The following is a 20,053-nucleotide window of genomic DNA, read 5'->3' as shown; positions in this document are numbered from 1 at the left end:
GCGGCGAGGTCTGGGCCCGGCGTGTATTGTTTAAACTGTGTGATTCCAGCGAGGAGAGAAAAGAGTTCAACTTGCCCGAGTGTGTGATGGCGGCCGTCGTGTGTGCGAGCGTCGACGCCGAACCAGACACCGCAGAGTCACACACCGCGCTCAACTTCGCCTCTCGCCCGCCTCACGACCACCTCCACCTCGCCGCCGACTGCGGGAAGTGTCGGCCCGGAGAAGGCCGGCGTCACCCCGAGCTGCTGGAAGCCGGCGAGGAGGCCTCTTCTCCGGGCCGCGAGGCTCCGCAGGGGGCCGAGGAGGACTTGACACCCGAGGAGGTCCGGAGCCGCCTGGAGAGAACTCGCCGGGAGTTTTTCAACCGGAGGAAGATTATTATTAAACATCTGCCGTGTGACGTCACCAACCAGGTAGGACTTCTTAAAGTGACGTATTAGCTAGCATTAGCTTAGCTATGCTAGCCATTCAAAACTTCGTTTGTCGCTACACATTATCCCCAAATGACGCTTTTATCCAACATATTTCCTAATTAATGCTTTTTAAAAACTCTAAAGAAGTTTTGACTCTACTTAAATCCCAACTGTGTCGTTTTTTAAAAATACATTTTATAAACCTTTATTTATAAATTGCAACATTTACAAACAGTTGAAAAATAATAATCAAAGTAAGTACAAAAACAGTACACTAAAATAGAATGGAAGAAAAAAATATATATATCAATAAAGTGTAAAGCCATAGGCTCACACAAGTTAAGTAAATAATTTAAATTTAGAACACATCATCATAGTTTTCACAGCTTTTTAGAAGTAATAAATAATACATGTAAAGTAGAGAGTGTTTTAATGTAGAGTTCTAATTCTTTTTAAAGGCACAAAAAGCAGGTCGGGTATTGAGAAACTTACATTTATGAATATAAAACTTAGCCAATAGTATAATGAGCTTGCAAAGGTCAAATTCCTTTTTCAAAGTGTTTCTCATACAGTGTGGATCATTAAAGTTTGTCTAAGTCTTTAAAACAAAGCACCTGTTTGTCATGAATATTGTCCAGGATGAAAGGACAGATGCCCCCCAACTGTGACGTTAACTGTCACTATTGTGGCCTGTTTGACCCATCCATCCATTTACTACTGCTTGTCCCTGTTTGACTCATTAAACGCTTTCAATGTCAAGTCAATCACACTTTCCTATAATTAGCCAGAGACTACGTGTTTGTTTACATTTTTTTTCTGCAAATTTTACTCCCCAAACATGTTTTTAAAAGTCATGAGAATTTAGTTAAACCCCTCTTTTTGTGGAAGGTGTCTAACTGGTGTGGAGCAGCGGGCCATACCATTGTTCCCAATGGTGGGGGTGGGCTGTCGGTGTGTAACTAATGTGGCGCGGCAGGCCATACCATTGTTCACAACGGTGGGGGTGGGCTGTCGGTGGCAGTTCGAGATGCGAGTGTGTTTGTAACAAAAGGTGGAAGGCGTGCGGACAAAACGCTTCAGAAAGTGCTAGGCAGCATCGCCATTGGTGTGTGAATGGACAAACGCAACACAGAACAATTTCTCCTCGCACAAAGGGTCAGCCATCACCCCCCAACCCCCCACAAGTGCACTTGCCCTGCTGGTTAGACACTTCTATTGTACATGATTGATAACAAGAGAAACAGAAATTACCTTCTTTTTTTTTTTTACAAAGTTATTCAGGGTTTAATTATCAATTCAAACTATACTTGAAAGTGCAAAATGCTTTATGGCTGGCTATGTATGTGATACATATATTTTCAGATTTCTTATTTTGATCATTGTTTTGCAACTTTAGGACTCAACTTTAAATGTTTATTTTAAGTTTACTAATTTTAGTTTTCTCAAATTGAGCTGCAATGGCCATTAACACTAGACTTAGACAACTTGAATGAATGAAATACGTTTATTTTGTTCATATAATCAACCATTTTGTGTGATCAGTTCAACAGCACGGATTATACATATTTAACAATCATACACATACACACAAAAAGAAAAGAAAAAGGAATAGGCTGAAGCCAAAGCTTATATTTGCCTATCCTATACATCCACTGAAAATTAGATTGCCTGGAACATCGTTAAAAAAATCAATGGGATGAAAGTAATTGTTAATATATTTTATAATTTTTAATTATTTCACCTTTCAAGGTTTTCTTAAACCTTAACAAACATGTCTTCAACTCATCACTGAGCTTGTTCCACCATTTAACTCCTAAACCTGAAATACATTTGTATTTTATATTCCTTCTTACTTTACCTATTTCAACATCCCCCTTAAATTATAGTTTTCTCCTCTTAATCGAAATAACCTAAGAATACAAGCTGGAATTTAGACAAACTGTATTGATCCACAGGGGAAATTGTTCCACACAATAGCTCAGTTACAAATGATGGAAAGGGTAATGATGGAAAGGATAATGCAGGTGTAAAGTAGACTAAAAATGTACCACAGTAGCAATATAAAATATAACATATGTAATATTTACATATTATATATACAGTATATAATTGTATTCTATCGTAAAATATGTCTATTGTAAACTTGAATTTTGTAAAATATATTTGACAGAATCTCATTGAATAGTCCATTTTAATTGTAAATTTATGCCTTTTTTTTTTTTCCAATAATTATTTTTTAGCCATTTATAATTGTATTATTTTGGTGTTTTTGTTTTAATCATTGTTTTTGTGTTGTCAATTTCAGGAGGTCCATGAGCTGTTGGCCAACTATGACCTGAAGTACTGCTTTGTAGACAAATACAAGAGCACAGGTGGGTTTTTAGAATGGTGTTGTCTTTTTAAGCACACAAACGTTTTATTACAAACACAATTAGAGAGCGGTAGGTTGTGAGTTCAAACCCCGGCCGAGTCATACCAAAGACTATAAAAATGGGAGCCGTTACCTCCCTGCTTGGCACTCAGCATCAAGGCTTGGAATTAAATCACCAAAAATGATTCCCGGGTGCGGCCACCGCTGCTGCTCACTGCTCCCCTCACCTCCCAGGGGGTGAACAAGGGTGATGGGTCAAATGCAGAGATTAATTTCGCCACACTTAGTGTGTGTGTGACAATCATTGGCACACACACAGTATAGTACTGCAATACTAATGAATCATATTTGGTACTGGTCTCCGTGGCGACAAATAAAGTAAGTTTCTTACAAGTATCATTATCACTGGAGGACGAGGAATAGCTAAACATGCTTCACTACACACCGTAGGAGGATACAATAGCTCACTCAATGTAAACAAATGCCATGGGTGGATCTACACCTGACATCCACTGTAATGATACCAAGTACAAGAGCGTATCTAGTCGATACTACTATTACATCGATATTTTTTAGCATCACAAAATCTTTTTTTAAATGTATATTATGTTTGTAAAGTCAGTAAATATGTCCCTGGACACATGAGGACTTTGAATATGACCAATGTATGATCCTGTAACTACTTGGTATCACATCCATACCTAAATGTGTGGTATCATCCAAAACTAATGTCAAGTATCGAAGAAGAGAAGAATAAGTGATTATTATATTTTAACAGAAGTGTAGATAGAACATGTTAAAAGAGAAAATAAGCAGATATTAACAGTAAATGAACAAGTAGGTTAATAATCCAATTTTACAGTTTGTCCCTCATAATGTGTCCAAAATAATAGGTGTATAAATGACACAATATGTTACTGCATACGTCAGCAGACTAATTAGGAGTCTTTGTTTGTTTATTTACTACTAAAAGACAAGTTGTCTAGTATGTTCAACATTTTATTGAAGGACTAAATGACAATAATAAACATATGTTTCATGTACACTAACATTTGTTGTTACAATAAAGACAATAAACATATGTTTCATGTACACTACCATTTGTTGTTACAATAAAGACAATGACGTTTTTGTGGTCCCCTTTATTTAGAAAAGTATCAAAGTATAGAAATACATTTTGGTACTGGTACCAAATATGGGGACAACCCTGATTTGTATATATATTAAGTATATACTATATATATATTAAATGGTACCATACATTGTATCTACTAATGTAGTTATGTTGTAGTTAGTTACATGTCAAAATGCCATAAATCAGCGCTGATAACTGGTGGCTCTTCACCAAATCCACCATACTACTGTAATACAATATTCTAGTATGTTCACTATTTTTTTAAGGGCTATATTACAATAATAAACATGTGTTTTATGTACCCTAACATTTTTTGTTCAAATAAAGAAAATAATGCAATTTTTTGTGGTGCCCTTTATTTAGAAAAGTAGCGAAATACATTTTGGTACCGGTACCATTATAACACTATTACAAAGTCCATATCCTGTTGTGGGAATATTTCAGCTTCAGACCGGATGGGCAATATGAGCCCATCAACACGGGCGAACAAACAAGGGAGTATGTCGTGATGACAACAAAATACTTATGATTACATTTGCCCACAAAATAATGCAGACAAAAATGTTGTTTATTGGTAATTTGTGCACAATCTATCCTTCAGCAAAATGTGTTTATTGGCCCCGCCCTAATATACGTAGCAGATAATAACTAATCGTTATCAGAAATACTTATGAATTCCCGGGGGGAAATGCGGGTGTTATCGTTGCTCTTCATGCAATGCTTGAAAGAAAAGTAGAAATGCACCTCCATCACGTGACAGTTTGTGGTCCTCACCTTGCAGCCTTCGTCACCCTGCTAAACGGCGAGCAGGCTCAGAGCGCCATCAGGGAGTTCCACCAGCGCGTGCTGCGCGAGCGGGAGATCTCCGTGCAGCTGCAGCCCACCGACGCCCTGCTGTGCATCGCCAACCTGCCGCGCTCCTTCACCCAGCAGCAGTTCGAAGAGCTGGTGCGGCCGTTTGGCAACCTGGAGCGCTGCTTCCTGGTGTACAGGGCGTCCAGCGGACACTCCAAGAGCTACGGCTTCGTGGAGTACATGAAGAAGGACTCGGCCGCCCGGGCCAAGTCGGAGCTCCTGGGCAAGCAGCTGGGCTCGCGCATGCTCTACGTGCACTGGACGGAGGTGGGCTCGCTCACGTACCCCCTGCTGCACTCCAAGTGTCTCTGCGTGGACCGCCTGCCTCACAGTCTGGTGAGCGCACAGGACCTCCGCAACGCACTGGCTGACACCCACCCTCCCGTCTTCTGCCAGGTCAGCATCACCACACACACACTACGTCAATATTAGATTCTACCCATATGTCTTTAGATCATTTAGGGTGGCTTCAAAGGAACAAGTTGTCAGGTTTAAGCACCAAACTATCTATTAAACAGAACAAGAAGCAAGGAATCAGGCAGAGACAGAGTTCAATTTTGCTCATGAGGAGAACACATGGAGCTGCACACTCCGTTACAGTCTCACCCTACGCTCTGAGGAACAGTCCACGCGCTCCTCTATTTAATAATAATAATACATTTTATTTGGTATAGCGCTTTTCAGAGTACTCAAAGACGCTTTACAGGATAAAAAAAATTTAAATATAAAACAGCTCAAAGTAATAATATAAAATACAGGAAATATAAAAGCAGTACGTTGTAAAATACATAATAATACAGTAAAATTACAAGACGGGACATTACAGGACACAGAACACTAATCACTGGTTAAAAGCAGATCTGAATTTAATCAGTTTGGGAGTTCCCTAGTTACATGGCTGAGGCTGCTTCTAAAGGGAGGGGTCACATTATGCAAGCAGCTCCAGTACACACAATATGTGACGGAATGTGCTGGGGGCCTTGTCGATTGCGCCCTGCCTCTGCTTTGTCTGCCTGCTATGCCTTATCTTTGTTGAGGTGCTGGTTCGTCCTTGGCTGTTAGCGAGGCTGAAAGACAGAAAACATCCGCGGCGAGGCCACTCCTCACATGCCTTGGAAGATAACAAGTTGTGTGCCCTTGCACGAAGCAGAAAATGTACAGAATAGATAATAACTAGTAGAGATGGCTTTTTTTGCCGATATTCTGATATTGTCCAACTCTTAATTACCGATACCAATATCAACCGATACCGATATATACAGTCGTGGAATTGACACATTATTATGCCTAATTTTGTTTTGATGCCCCGCTGGATGCATTAAACAATGTAACAAGGTTTTCCAAAATAAATCAACTCAAGTTATGGAAAAAAAATGCCAACATGGCACTGCCATATTTATTATTGAAGTCACAAAGTGCATTATTTTTTTTAACATGCCTCAAAACAGCAGCTTGGAATTTGGGTCATGCTCTCCCTGAGAGAGCATGAGGAGGTTGAGGTGGGAGGGGGTAGCGGGGGGTGTATATTGTAGCGTCCCGGAAGAGTTAGTGTTGCAAGGGGTTCTGGGTATTTGTTCTGTTGTGTTACTGTGCGGATGTTCTCCCGAAATGTGTTTGTCATTCTTGTTTGGTGTGGGTTCACAGTAACAGTGTTAAAGTAGTTTATACGGCCACCCTCAGTGTGACCTGTATGGCTGTTGACCAAGTATGCCTTGCATTCACTTGTGTGTGTGAAAAGCCGTAGATATTATGTGACTGGGCCGGCACGCAAAGGCAGTGCCTTTAAGGTTTATTGGCGCTTTGTACTTCTCCCTACGGCCGTGTACACAGCGGCCTTTTAAAAAGTCATACATTTTACTTTTTGAAACCGATATTACATTTTAAAGCATTTATCGGCCGATAATATCGGCAGTCCGATATTATCGGACATCTCTACTAACTAGAGCAACAGCCTTTAAGCATAAGAGTTGTGATAACTTATATATAATTATTCTAACACAATTCTCTGGAACTGTTGTAGTGCCATGAACATACCTTTTTAAAAAGTGCTTATTTTTCTGCTCTCAAAATGAATGACACTTTTTAGATTTGATGTAATCATGGTTTGTAACTGGCTTATATATTTTAAATTAACTTAAATAATTTTAATATTTGGACACAAGTGCAATTTTACTGTCACAATGCCAGCCAGGAACATTTGTTGTTTTACGTGATTTATTTGGTCAAAGCTTGCTAACAGTTTTGTCCCAAGTCCTGCCGTTGCTATTGAGCAAACCATTGACCTGATCACCAATCCGTAACAGTCTGTGATTTAAAAAAATGGTGATGAATCTGCATGTAACCATCCATCCATTTTCTACCGCTTATTCCCTTCGGGGTCGCGGGGGGAGCTGGAGCCTATCTCAGCTACAATCGGGCGGAAGGCGGGGTACACCCTGGACAAGTCGCCACCTCATCGCATGTAACCATGATTAATGCAATATGTTTGCAGTTAATCACCTGAGTTAACTACCGTATTTTTCGGAGTATAAGTCGCACCGGCCGAAAATGCATAATAAAGAAGGAAAAAAACATATATAAGTCGCACTGGAGTATAAGTCGCATTTTTTGGGGTAAATGTATTTGATAAAAGCCAACAGCAAGAATAGACATTTGAAAGGCAATTTAAAATGTGTAAAGAATAGTGAACAACAGGCTGACTAAGTGTACGTTATATGAGGCATAAATAACCAACTGCTATGTTAACGTAACATATTATGGTAAGAGTCATTCAAATAACTATAACATATAGAACATGCTATACGTTTACCAAACAATCTGTCACTCCTAATCGCTAAATCTTATATGTCCAGTCTCTTACGTCAGTGGTTGTCAAATGGGGGTACCCGTACCCCTGGGGGTACTTGAAGGTATGCCAAAGGGTACGTGAGATATTTTTTAAATGTCTGTCAAAAAGAAGTGTGAAAATAAATGCAACAATGCAATATTCAGTGTTGACAGCTAAGTTTTTTGTGGACATGTTCCATAAATATTGATGTTAAAGATTTCTTTTTTTGTGAAATTTTTTTTAGAATGAAGTTCATGAATCCAGATGGATCTCTATTACAATCCCCAAAGAGGGCACTTTAAGTTGATAATTACTTCTATGTGTAGACATTTTTATTTATAATTGAATCACTTGTTTATTTTTCAACAAGGTTTTAGTTATTTTTATATCTTTTTTTCCAAATAGTTCAAGAAAGACCCCAACAAATGAGCAATATTTTGCACTGTTATACAATTTAATAAATCAGAAACTGATGACATAGTGCTGCTTTTACTTCTTTGTCTCGTTTTTTCAACCAAAAATGCTTTGCTCTGATTAGGGGGTACTTGAATTAAAAAAATGTTCACAGAGGGTACATCACTGAAAAAAGGTGGAGAACCACTGTCTTATGTGAATGAGTTAAATAATATTATTTGATATTTTACGCTATAATGTGTTAATCATTCCACACATAAGTCACTCCTAAGTATAAGTCGCACCCCCGGCCAAACTATGAAAAAAACTGCGACTTATAGTCCGAAAAATACTGTATTTGGACACAAGTGCAATTTTATTGTCACAATGCCATCCAGGAACATTTGTTGTTTTACATGATTTATTCGGTCAAAGCTTGCTAACTGTTTTGTCCCAAGTCCTGCCCTTGCTATCAATCAATCAATGTGTATTTATATAGCCCTAAATCACAAGTGTCTCAAAGGGCTGCACAAGCCACAGCGACATCCTCGGTACAGAGCCCACATACGGGCAAGGAAAAAGTCACCCCAGTGGGACGTCGATGTTGAGCAAACCATTGACCTGATCACCAATCCGTGCCGCCTCTCAAGTAACCGTCTGTGATTAAAAAAGAAATGGTGATTAATCTGCATGTAACCATGATTAATGCAATATGTATGCAATTAATCACCTGAGTTAACTAGTATTTTTTATGCATGTTGGCCTACTGTCCAACCATGCTATTGTTTGTGTTTTAAAGTGTAGTCAGGATTATAAAGTGCCTGAAAATTGTCTTAGTTAGAGTTTAAAATGCCATGTGTTTCTTTGGCATGTCCTTAGAAACATACTTTTACTATAAGCTGCCCTTCTTTTTATCTGGCCTGTTTTTTTCTATGTACAAGACTCAGCTTTGGGGTGGAATTTCTGACAGAACTTAAATGTTTATGTTCAATATTTCAGTGTCTCTTTTTTGCAAAACTTGGAGATAAATGTCCAAATTCATGTGTGTGTGAGATCTATTAATCTGGTTGTATCGGCATTGATACTGTATGTAAACATGCTGCTGTTGTCATGGACAGTGCAAGGCTTCAAACAGGATGTTGTCAGTGGAGAAGTGGCCAGTGAGCTGGGGGTCATCAGAGGGACTGACCGTCACGCTCTATTTCAAATTGGTCATTCATCAATCACACACACGTTTCTCTTCTTCCTGTCACAAGTACTGAAATACTGTCTAAGTTCACCTGCACAGGTTATAGGTCATTTTAGGTGAATCCTGAAAATAGCCCTTGACTTTGTGTGAATATCATAAAAATAAAATAATAAGTATTCGGTCACTGCCATTCACCTTTACCCCCATTTTTCATGCAGCAGCCACAGAGAGCATTGCTGGTTTCTATGGTGATGACCACATGACTGCCCCCAGGTGGGGTCATGCAGACTTTTCTGGATGGAGGCTTTTTAACTGTTGATTTCCAGCTTTTTTCCTGTTAAATGAGGATCATGTGAGAAATGTGTAGGTTTTTTTTTTTTAGCATTGGCTTTATTTTATGGCCGATGTCAGCATTTCTGCTCATGTGTTCATACATGGTGAATGCAAGGGAGGGGTGTCATGTGTTCATACATGGTGAATGCGAGGGAGGGCTGTCATGTGTTCTGTTGCGTCGACCAGCATTCCTCCAATGGGGAATTCAAATTGCTAGTCTCTCCCAGATTCTTTTTATGGCACATAAGCTGATGTTTATATTCAATCAACAGGCAGTAATTGGTATTTTGTGGTTTATTCTCCAAGCTTAGAGGACAAACCTGAGACCAACCCAGCATCCAAGCATTCCCTAGCCCGGTCCAGATCGGTCTAGCTCGGTCTCCTCTCAAACCCCCGGAAGTCCCGTGATCTTCCCTCTGTCCCCCGCCCCCACTCCCTTTGTTTAGACTACTCCGAGTTATCTCGACTCTGACACATTCCAATCTAGAAGGCCAACACTTTACTATGAGACTCAAAAGAAGGAAGAATACTAGCTATTCTTTATGACTATAGGAGTTTAGAAAGAAGTAACACTTAAATATGGATATGATTCTGATCTGCTTCCAACAGTTCATACATGGTGAATGCGAGGGAGGGCTGTCATGTGTTCATACATGGTGAATGTGAGGGAGGGCTGTCATGTGTTCATACATGGTGAATGCGAGGGAGGGGTGTCATGTGTTCATACATGGTGAATGTGAGGGAGGGGTGTCATGTGTTCATACATGGTGAATGCGAGAGAGGGCTGTCATGTGTTCATACATGGTGAATGCAAGGGAGGGGTGTCATGTGTTCATACATGGTGAATGCGAGGGAGGGCTGTCATGTGTTCATACATGGTGAATGGTGAATGTGAGGGAGGGCTGTCATGTGTTCATACATGGTGAATGCGAGGGAGGGCTGTCATGTGTTCATACATGGTGAATGCGAGGGAGGTCTGTCATGTGTTCATACATGGTGAATGTGAGGGAGGGCTGTCATGTGTTCATACATGGTGAATGCGAGGGAGGGCTGTCATGTGTTCATACATGGTGAATGCGAGGGAGGTCTGTCATGTGTTCATACATGGTGAATGCGAGGGAGGGCTGTCATGTGTTCATACATGGTGAATGTGAGGGAGGGGTGTCATGTGTTCATACATGGTGAATGTGAGGGAGGGCTGTCATGTGTTCATACATGGTGAATGCGAGGGAGGGCTGTCATGTGTTCATACATGGTGAATGCGAGGGTTGGGTGCTCACGCCTATTGTGTTGGTGACAAAGCTGAACAAAGTCAACTTTTTGTTGTTGTTCTCCAATATGTGCTGAACATCCACGTCTCACACACTTGCTTGGAGTTGTTTAAGTGACCTTTTTGTTTTGTTTTGTCTCCATGATTTTCAGTTGGCTCAGGGACAAGATGGAAGTTTCCGGCGGTTCGCAATCTTGGAGTTTGCGACGGCCGAAATGGCGGAGGAGGCTCAGCGTGTGGCAGATGGCAAGCTGCTGGGCGGGACGCGTATCAGGGCCTCTTTCTGTGCCCCCGGACTGCCCGGACGCAGCATGCTCGCTGCTCTGATCGCTGCCCAGACCATGGTAATGTCACTTTTAACACACCATTTTGACGGTTTTTTAAGGTTACCTCTCCCTGGTAGAAAATGGTGACTCCTAAACGAGAACTGTGAGTTTTTGAAGGAAGCTTTTCTCAATATATGACAATAAATTCATAGCATTTTAGGGCCCCTCATTTTTAGGGTCCGCCTGTAACCTGTACAAAGGACTCCCACAGGGAGTCCTTTGTACAGGTTACAAAGGAACCTATTGAATTTGTAATGTTTATTATTATTATTCCGCCGCCACAAAAAACGCTAATTTGACCCACTTAACATACTTCAAAACTCACCAAATTTGACACACACATCAGGACCTGCAAAAATTTCCATAAAATCAAAAAACCAAAAATCAAAATTGCGCTCTAGCGCCCCCTAGGGAAAAACAAAAACAAACTGCCTGTAACTCCCACTAGGAAGGTCGTAGAGACATGAAACAAAAACCTGTATGTAGGTCTCACTTAGACCTACAATTCATAATGACACATCCTCGGGCAAAAACCAACATGGAGTTGGCAATTTCCCATTTAAGACAAAAATGTACTAAAAACACTCATTTTTGCCTCTTTGACCTCTAATTTGACCCCCTTAAAATACTTCAAAACTCACCAAAATTCTTACACACATCAGGACTGGTGGAAATTGCGATCTAAAAAAAAAAACGAACCCCAAAACTCAAAATTGCGCTCTAGCGCAATTTTTGAATAAAACAGAGACAAAACTGCTTTTTAGAGGAAAACTCAAGACAAAACTGCTTGTAACTTCCGGTAGGAACGTCTTAGAGACATGAAACAAATACCTCTATGTAGGGCTCACCTAGACCTACATCTTAGATTGACATCCTTCAGCAAAAATCAACAGGAAGTTGGCTATCCCTCCTTCAAAACAAAATTTTTGTTAAAACCGGTCACCAAACATCAAACATTATCTCCTCCGAGCGCGTTTGTCGTTTCGGCTTCAAACTGCTACAGGAGAGAGATTGAACCCTTCTGATTAAAAGTTGTGGACGGCGTTTTGATACGTGCTACCGTTTTGATTTTACGAGCCTTCAAAGACCCGCAGCACTAAAGCTGCTCCGCTGCTGTTGTTTTAAGATGGCTGCTGAAAAGCAGAAAGCACCAGCGTGAGCACAGAATGCAGAGAAGGTAGTACACTACACAAAAGTATCCAACTCCCAGTACGAAAATCGTAGAGACACGAAACAAAAACCTCTATGTAGGTCTCACTCAGGACTACCACTGGACAAAAGTATTGGGACACCTAGGACTAGCACCTGCCAAAATGCGGACCCGACCAACGCTGCTTGCAGCTTTAATTTATTTTTTATTTCGAATTCCGTATTTCACCACCAAAATGTCCATTAATTAAAGGCAGAAACACTTTACATTTATTGGTGAAATAAATCATTGGATTTTTTTTTAACCAATATTTTAGGTCAAATTGTAATTATTTTGTAACATAAATGTAGCAAATAGTGCTTTTACGTACAAAGAGCTTCTGTAAGGTACTTTTTGAAACCTTTATTTTGTAAGCACACACCAAATGTGCATAGCGCTCTTATTGTGAAGGCTGTAAGAGGGCTTGACAGGTAATAGTTTATACTGTATATATCTTCTTCTTTTTTTTTATTGACATCCAGCATCAGACATTCCTATCCATTACATCATATTCACATAACTCATATATCTATTGTCTGCCCTAAATGTCAAAATATTTTTGTTTATATCCCATCCATACCACTTTTTTTTTATTTGTTTTTTACTATTGGAATCTTTAGTGGAAACAAATATACATAGAATTAATTATAAAATATCTATTGAAATTTTGAAAGAAAGAAATATATATAACAAATCATAAAAAAACAACAATATGCCTGTGGGAGGGAGAGTACATTTTATTTGTTTATTCTTTTTTTATTTTAAGCTGATACGTTGGAGTGGAAATAAGGCTTTGTAGAAATAGAGTCCCATGTCAGTGGTCATTTTGCTGAACACTCAGTTACACTCACATGTTTTAATATTGGAATATTAGCTAGCATTAGAAGCTGTGAAATGATGAGTAACTTGTCAGTGACAATGTTGAAGATGCTCAGTCTCTAGTATCAACAACACAAGCTGAGGAGAAGTGTTGCAGGTGTAGTCAACTTTTGTAGTTTGTTTGCAGACTTAGCTGCTGTTTGACCTCATTTCAGTCACATTTATGGCACATTTTATGATATTGTGTGGAAATCATAGGGCCCTCACATTAGTCTTAACACAGGGGTCGGCAACCCAAAACGTTAAAAGCGCCATATTGGAACAAAGAGCAAATCTGTCTGGAGCCGCAAAAAATTAAAAGCCGTATATACGTGTTATAATGAAGGCAACACATGATGTAAGTGTCTATATTAGCCTACTATCAAAATGACTTTAAAAGTCTTATATAAGTGTTATAATGAAGACAACACATGATGTAAGTGTCTATATTAGCTATATTAGCCTACTATCAAAATGACTTTAAAAGTCTTATATAAGTGTTATAATGAAGACAACACATGATGTAAGTGTCTATATTAGCTATATTAGCCTACTATCAAAATGACTTTAAAAGTCTTATATAAGTGTTATAATGAAGACAACACATGATGTAAGTGTCTATATTAGCCTACTATCAAAATGACTTTAAAAGTCTTATATAAGTGTTATAATGAAGACAACACATGATGTAAGTGTCTATATTAGCTATATTAGCCCACTATCAAAATGACTGTGTCGCAGGCTGAAGCAAATCTTCGTTGACAGAAATGTTGAAATATAATAGTTATTCTACACATTTTTACAACATTAGAAAGCATTAGTAAATCAGAGGCTGTCCAAAGGTATAGATGTGTGTGTCCAAGTTAAAGGAAATGGCAGGTTGTCTTCTTCTAATGGATTTATTACAATCTTTGGCAAGCTGGGTAATGTTTGCTGTGGTCTGGAACAACATGACACACACACTTTCGGTCTCCCCTAGAGGGGGGGGGGGGGGTTACCCACATATGCGGTCCTCTCCAAGGTTTCTCATAGTCATTCACCGACGTCCCACTGGGGTGAGTTTTTCCTTGCCCGTATGTGGGCTCTGTACCGAGGATGTCGTTGTGGCTTGTAAAGCCCTTTGAGACACTTGTGATTTAGGGCTATATAAATAAACATTGATTGATTGATTGATTGATTGAAACAACTACCGGTATGTGAAATGCAGCCAATATTACATGGAGATAATGTGTCATGAGACATGCAAAACCAAATTATATACAAAGGATAAAAGTAAAGGATATTGAATGAGCTCAAATATAGCTACTAATGAGGCATAATGATGCAATATGTACATGCAGCTAGCCTAAATAGCATGTTAGCATGGATTAGCTTGCAGTCATGCACTGACCAAATATGTCTGATTAGCACTCCAACAAGTCAATAATATCAATAAAGCTCACCTTTGTGCATTCACGAACAGTATAAAACTTTTGGTGGACAAAATGAGACAAGGAGTGGAAGATTTTACATGTAAACAAACTGTTGCGTCACCGTCCACACTATGGTGAGTTCAAGAACCGCTGAAATGAGTAGGACAAAAGGATGTTGAGGATCAGTGAAGCAGACACACAAACATATTCAACAGTGGCACTTCTAACATTTGTGTCATGTTTGTCCTCAAACACAAAACATACTAAAACTAAACAACATTTTCCCCCCATCTTTTTCCATTTTCAATCCTTTTTAAAAATGCTCCAGGTAGCCACAAGGGCGGCACTAAAGAGCCGCATGTTGCTGACCCCCGTCTTGCCATGATGTGAAAGAATAATAAAAAGTCACTGTAGCATGAAGAAGGGTTAGGGATTTTGAAGCTCGGTCTCTCCTACTCCTTTTCGCTCTTTTTTTAATCGTGTATGTGATATTTCTTCAAACTAACCACTGCTTGTTTATCTGGTGCTCCTTGTCTAATGTTCCCTCTCTCCCCAGGCCGTCAACCGGGGCAAAGGTCTCCTCCCCGACCCCACGGCCATGCAGATCCTCACAGGCCTCAGCAACCCTGCTGCCCTCAAGATGCTGCTCAACCCGCTGTGTCAGGGCCACAATAAACAAGGTGACCACTTCAATGTTGCCACGGCGCTCTGTGCCACATGCCTGACGTCTCGCTGCGCTGCCAGGTCTTCTCGGGATGGCCCCCGCTGTGCCGCTGCTCGCCAATCCGGCCCTGCCTGGCGTGCTGCTGCAGTTGCTGCTTCAGAATCAGGCTAAGGCCCAGCAGGTACCGCCACCTTAACCTACCACCCCCCTGCTCTCAAATATCCTCCTCCAGTACTCCCGACGGTTTTGACTCATTCTTTTTGACGCATGTTTGTCCTCCTCTCCTCCCCACTTTACCATCAGCAAGCCTTTCTGGGGAATCCTCTTCTTTGGGCTCAGGTGCTGCACACTAACGACCCACCTTAGTGTCTTGTGTGAAGTGTGTCCTGCTTCTGCTCCTCACAATGCAACTGCACTGATGTTCACATGTGTATTCTTGTGGGTGTAGCTTTACCTGATATTGGATACCTTTTTTTTTTTTTAATGGCGGTCAGACGTTACACATTTTTAAACTAGGTTTTTTTGTATTGGTTCCCTATATTGTGCTGGTGTGGCTAATGTTGTGGCCAGTGAGTGTTTATGCAGCTGTTTTTATCTTTTTCTAAAACCAGTGGGCCATTTCATCGAATCACTGCCATTTTCACCCAGGAAATACAAATTATAAATGCATGGAAAAATTAACCGTAAAATTAAAAAAAAAATGTAATCCAGCTTCCTTGCACATTCATCTGATTGCATATTTAATAACTGCAATTTAAAAGATTGATTCTTTGAACACAACTATTTTGTTACTTCTCACCATAGTTTGTTTTCTTACAGAATCCCAGGGTATTCACTCGGCCCTGTTAGCTTAGCATATTACAACCTTGAAAAAGTGGAATATTCCCCAAGTCACATGGTCCACAGACTCCACACCAAGTTGCGTCATTCACATCCGCTGCTGGCCAGAAGTAACTGATGTCATTTATTTGATATTTCAAGTATGAAGAGGGGCAGAGAGGCTCTGTCCTGATACCTAAAATATTTTGGGGCGTTTTAAAATACTTTTTCGGTTGAATCGGTGTGATGTGCTTGGTGTCAACATGCTAGTAACATAAATGCCATGAGGCGACGTTTCATGTATTTGCTAATTCCATGCTTAAAAACTTACTCCTGTTAATCAAATGCGTGCTTAGGAACCATGTACAAAAGTGAAATACATTAAAATACATTAAAAACCTACTCCTGTTTATCAAATGCGCCCTTAGGAACCATGTACAAAAGTGAAATACATTAAAAACCTACACCTGTTAATCAAATACATGCTTAGGAACCATGTACAAAAGTGAAATACATTAAAATACATTAAAAACCTATTCCTGTTAATCAAATGCGCCCTTAGGAACCATGTACAAAAGTGAAATACATTAAAAACCTACTCCTATTAATCAAATACATGCTTAGGAACCATGTACAAAAGTGAAATACATTAAAATACATTAAAAACCTACTGCTGTTAATCAAATGCGTCCTTAGGAACCATGTACAAAAGTGAAATACATTAAAAACCTACTCCTGTTAATCAAATGCGTCCTTAGGAACCATGTACAAAAGTGAAATACATTAAAAACCTACTGCTGTTAATCAAATGCGTCCTTAGGAACCATGTACAAAAGTGAAATACATTAAAATACATTAAAAACCTATTCCTGTTAATCAAATGCGCCCTTAGGAACCATGTACAAAAGTGAAATACATTAAAATACATTAAAAACCTATTCCTGTTAATCAAATGCGCCCTTAGGAACCATGTACAAAAGTGAAATACATTAAAAACCTACTCCTATTAATCAAATACATGCTTAGGAACCATGTACAAAAGTGAAATACATTAAAAACCTACTCCTGTTAATCAAATGCGTCCTTAGGAACCATGTACAAAAGTGAAATGCATTAAAAACCTACTCCTGTTAATCAAGTGTGTGCTTAGGAACCATGTACAAAAGTGAAATACATTAAAAACCTACTCCTGTTAATCAAATGCGTCCTTAAGATCCATGTACAAAAGTGAAATACATTTGGCAGAGATTGGCAAATTTACATATTGAGTAATTAAAGAGGTGTATTAAGAGGTGTTTTGTCAGGTTTAAAGTTGAAAAACAAAAAAGATTTTAGAGTTCTAAGGAAATAGCGTGGATGAAGTGAAATGGCCTCAATGCTTTTAATGTGTTTGTGAGAATGTAATGTTCCTGTGGGTCTGCTCCATCATGTGTGATGTGTGACGTGTGATGTTTTCCTTCGCTGGAGTGCAGCATCCAGACTTCTCTGTGACCTTCCCTCTGACATTCAACCTGCGTTCTCCCCTCTGCCCAGCAGGCAGGACTCATGGCCGAGAATCCTCTGGCTTCTCTGCCCCTCCAGCAGGGAATCCATCTGCTCGGAGAGCTGTCCCAAGGTCCCACTCTCTTCTGAATGTGACCCAGTGGTTGAATTTTCTAAAATAACTTCAATGTGTTCTCAGGTCTCGGCCTTCAGACCGATCCCCTGGCCTCTCTGAAGCAGGCGCCCCTGGGCAGAGATCAGGAGTCTCCCAGCTTCCCGCAGACTCCCCCTCCCACTCTGCAGGGTCTGTCTGTGCCAATGATGGCTGGCATGATGGGGCCAGAGGGCCTCACGGCTCAGGGGGTGAGCTTACACAAAACTACTACCTGCAACACTTGTAACTAACTCCGATAGCACACCTTCACCCTCCTGTGTTGCTTGTGCTATCATTTTTCTGACAAATACACAAACCTTGGCTGTGTTTTTAAACCCCTCAAGTTTGAGCTTGGCTTCTGCAAAACCCCCACCGTCACTTTAGGGCAGGGTTGTTGAACTTGTGTTCCTAGTTTGTGTATTCCTGAGACCCAGCCTCTTCTGCAAAGACAAAGTACATCCCAACATGACATGACAATCAACAATGTCCCCACAAAGAAGGATAAAAACAACTGAAATATTCTTGATTGCTAAAACAAAGTAGATGCGGGAAATATCGCTCAAAGGAAGACATGAAACTGCTACAGGAAAATACCAAAAAAAGAGGAAAAGCTACCAAAATAAGAGCACAAGACAAGAAGTAAAACACTACACACAGGAAAACAGCAAAAAAGTCCGAATAAGTCAGGGTGTGATGTGACAGGTGGTGACAGTACACCTACTTTGAGACAAGAGCTATAGTGATGGTTATGCTTTAAAGTCATATCCAACAATTGTGACGACGACTTTTTACTGTCAACTGAGTTTAGTTTTTTAATGATTTCTGCTGGCGGTGTGCCTCCGTGTTTTTTCTACGCAAAAAATGTGCCTTGGCTCAAAAAAGGTTGAAAAACACTGCTCCAGGATATACAAACTAATAATGAAGGGGTGAGTCTGGCCCCCAAAACAGTCTAGTTCAGGGGTGTCAAATTCATTTTAGCTCAGGAGCCACACGGAGGACAATGTGTGCACATGTGGGCCTGACTACCGTATTTTTCGGAGTATAAGTCGCACCGGCTGAAAATGCATAATAAAGAAGAAAAAAACATATATAAGTCGCACTGGAGTATAAGTCGCATTTTTTGGGGAAATGTATTTGCTAAAAGCCAACAGCAAGAATAGACATTTGAAAGGCAATTTAAAATGTGTAAAGAATAGTGAACAACAGGCTGAATAAGTGTACGTTATATGAGGCATAAATAACCAACTGCTATGTTAACCTCACATATTATGGTAAGAGTCATTCAAATAACTATAACATATAGAACATGCTATACGTTTACCAAACTATCTGTCACTCCTAATCGCTAAATCCCATGAAATCTTATACGTCTAGTCTCTTACGTGAATGACATCAATAATATGATTTGATATTTGACGCTAATGTGTTCATCATTTCACACATAAGTCGCTCCTGAGTATAAGTCGCACCCCCGGCCAAACTATGAAAAAAACTGCGATTTATAGTCCGAAAAATACGGTATTAAAATCATGACGTTAATCTGAAGTTGTCTTTGTTTTTTAGTTTTGTTTTCTTTGTCTTACTTTGGCCAAAAATAGAACAAACACATTCTGAAAATATTACAATAAAAGTATATAAAAAAAACTAGCAGCAGTGGTAAAGTTTAGATCCATGAAGGAAAGAAGAAAGTGAATGAATGTTTATAACTGAATACATTTACATATGTATACACATTTGTTTTCTTTTGTATTATTTTTAGGGCTGCAACAACTAATCGATTATAAAAATAGCTGGCGATTAATTTAGTTATCGATTCGTTGGATCTATGCTATGCGCATGCGCAGAGGCTACTATATATACAGTATATATATATATATACACTACCGTTCAAAAGTTTGGGGTCACCCAAACAATTTTGTGGAATAGCCTTCATTTCTAAGAACAAGAATAGACTGTGGAGTTTCAGATGAAAGTTCTCTTTTTCTGGCCATTTTGAGCGTTTAATTGAGCCCACAAATGTGATGCTCCAGAAAGTCAATCTGCTCAAAGGAAGGTCAGTTTTGTAGCTTCTGTAACGAGCTAAAGTGTTTTCAGATGTGTGAACATGATTGCACAAGGGTTTTCTAATCATCAATTAGCCTTCTGAGCCAATGAGCAAACACATTGTACCATTAGAACACTGGAGTGATAGTTGCTGGAAATACACCTATGTAGATATTGCACCAAAAAGCAGACATTTGCAGCTAGAATAGTCATTTAGCACATTAGCAATGTATAGAGTGTATTTCTTTCAAGTTAAGACTAGTTTAAAGTTATCTTCATTGAAAAGTACAGTGCTTTTCCTTCAAAAATAAGGACATTTC

The 20,053-nt window shown here is 39.6% G+C and overlaps 1 protein-coding gene across 3 annotated transcripts in view; it reads left to right on the top strand.

The window, feature by feature from the left end:
* LOC133651401 (ribonucleoprotein PTB-binding 1-like) overlaps positions 1-20,053 on the top strand; it is a 35,311-nt gene continuing 15,258 nt past the window's right edge. The window contains exons 1-9 of one of the 3 annotated variants that reach the window (XM_062049343.1): positions 1-413; positions 2,719-2,785; positions 4,701-5,170; positions 10,939-11,130; positions 15,128-15,251; positions 15,316-15,416; positions 15,539-15,574; positions 17,591-17,669; positions 17,736-17,899. In XM_062049343.1, coding sequence (XP_061905327.1) covers positions 87-413; positions 2,719-2,785; positions 4,701-5,170; positions 10,939-11,130; positions 15,128-15,251; positions 15,316-15,416; positions 15,539-15,574; positions 17,591-17,669; positions 17,736-17,899 — 1,560 coding nt within the window. In that variant the 5' untranslated portion in view covers positions 1-86. Of the gene's footprint in view, positions 414-2,718; positions 2,786-4,700; positions 5,171-10,938; positions 11,131-15,127; positions 15,252-15,315; positions 15,417-15,538; positions 15,575-17,587; positions 17,670-17,735; positions 17,900-20,053 lie in introns of all 3 variants that reach the window. The other 2 variants (XM_062049344.1, XM_062049345.1) reach the window with 2 other exon arrangements.

Source organism: Entelurus aequoreus, linkage group LG06 (genome assembly GCF_033978785.1).
Source record: "Entelurus aequoreus isolate RoL-2023_Sb linkage group LG06, RoL_Eaeq_v1.1, whole genome shotgun sequence".
In the NCBI taxonomy this organism is placed as follows: domain Eukaryota; kingdom Metazoa; phylum Chordata; class Actinopteri; order Syngnathiformes; family Syngnathidae; genus Entelurus; species Entelurus aequoreus.
Note: the sequence above shows the minus strand (reverse complement) of the source record. Positions and strands in the feature narration are given on the sequence as shown.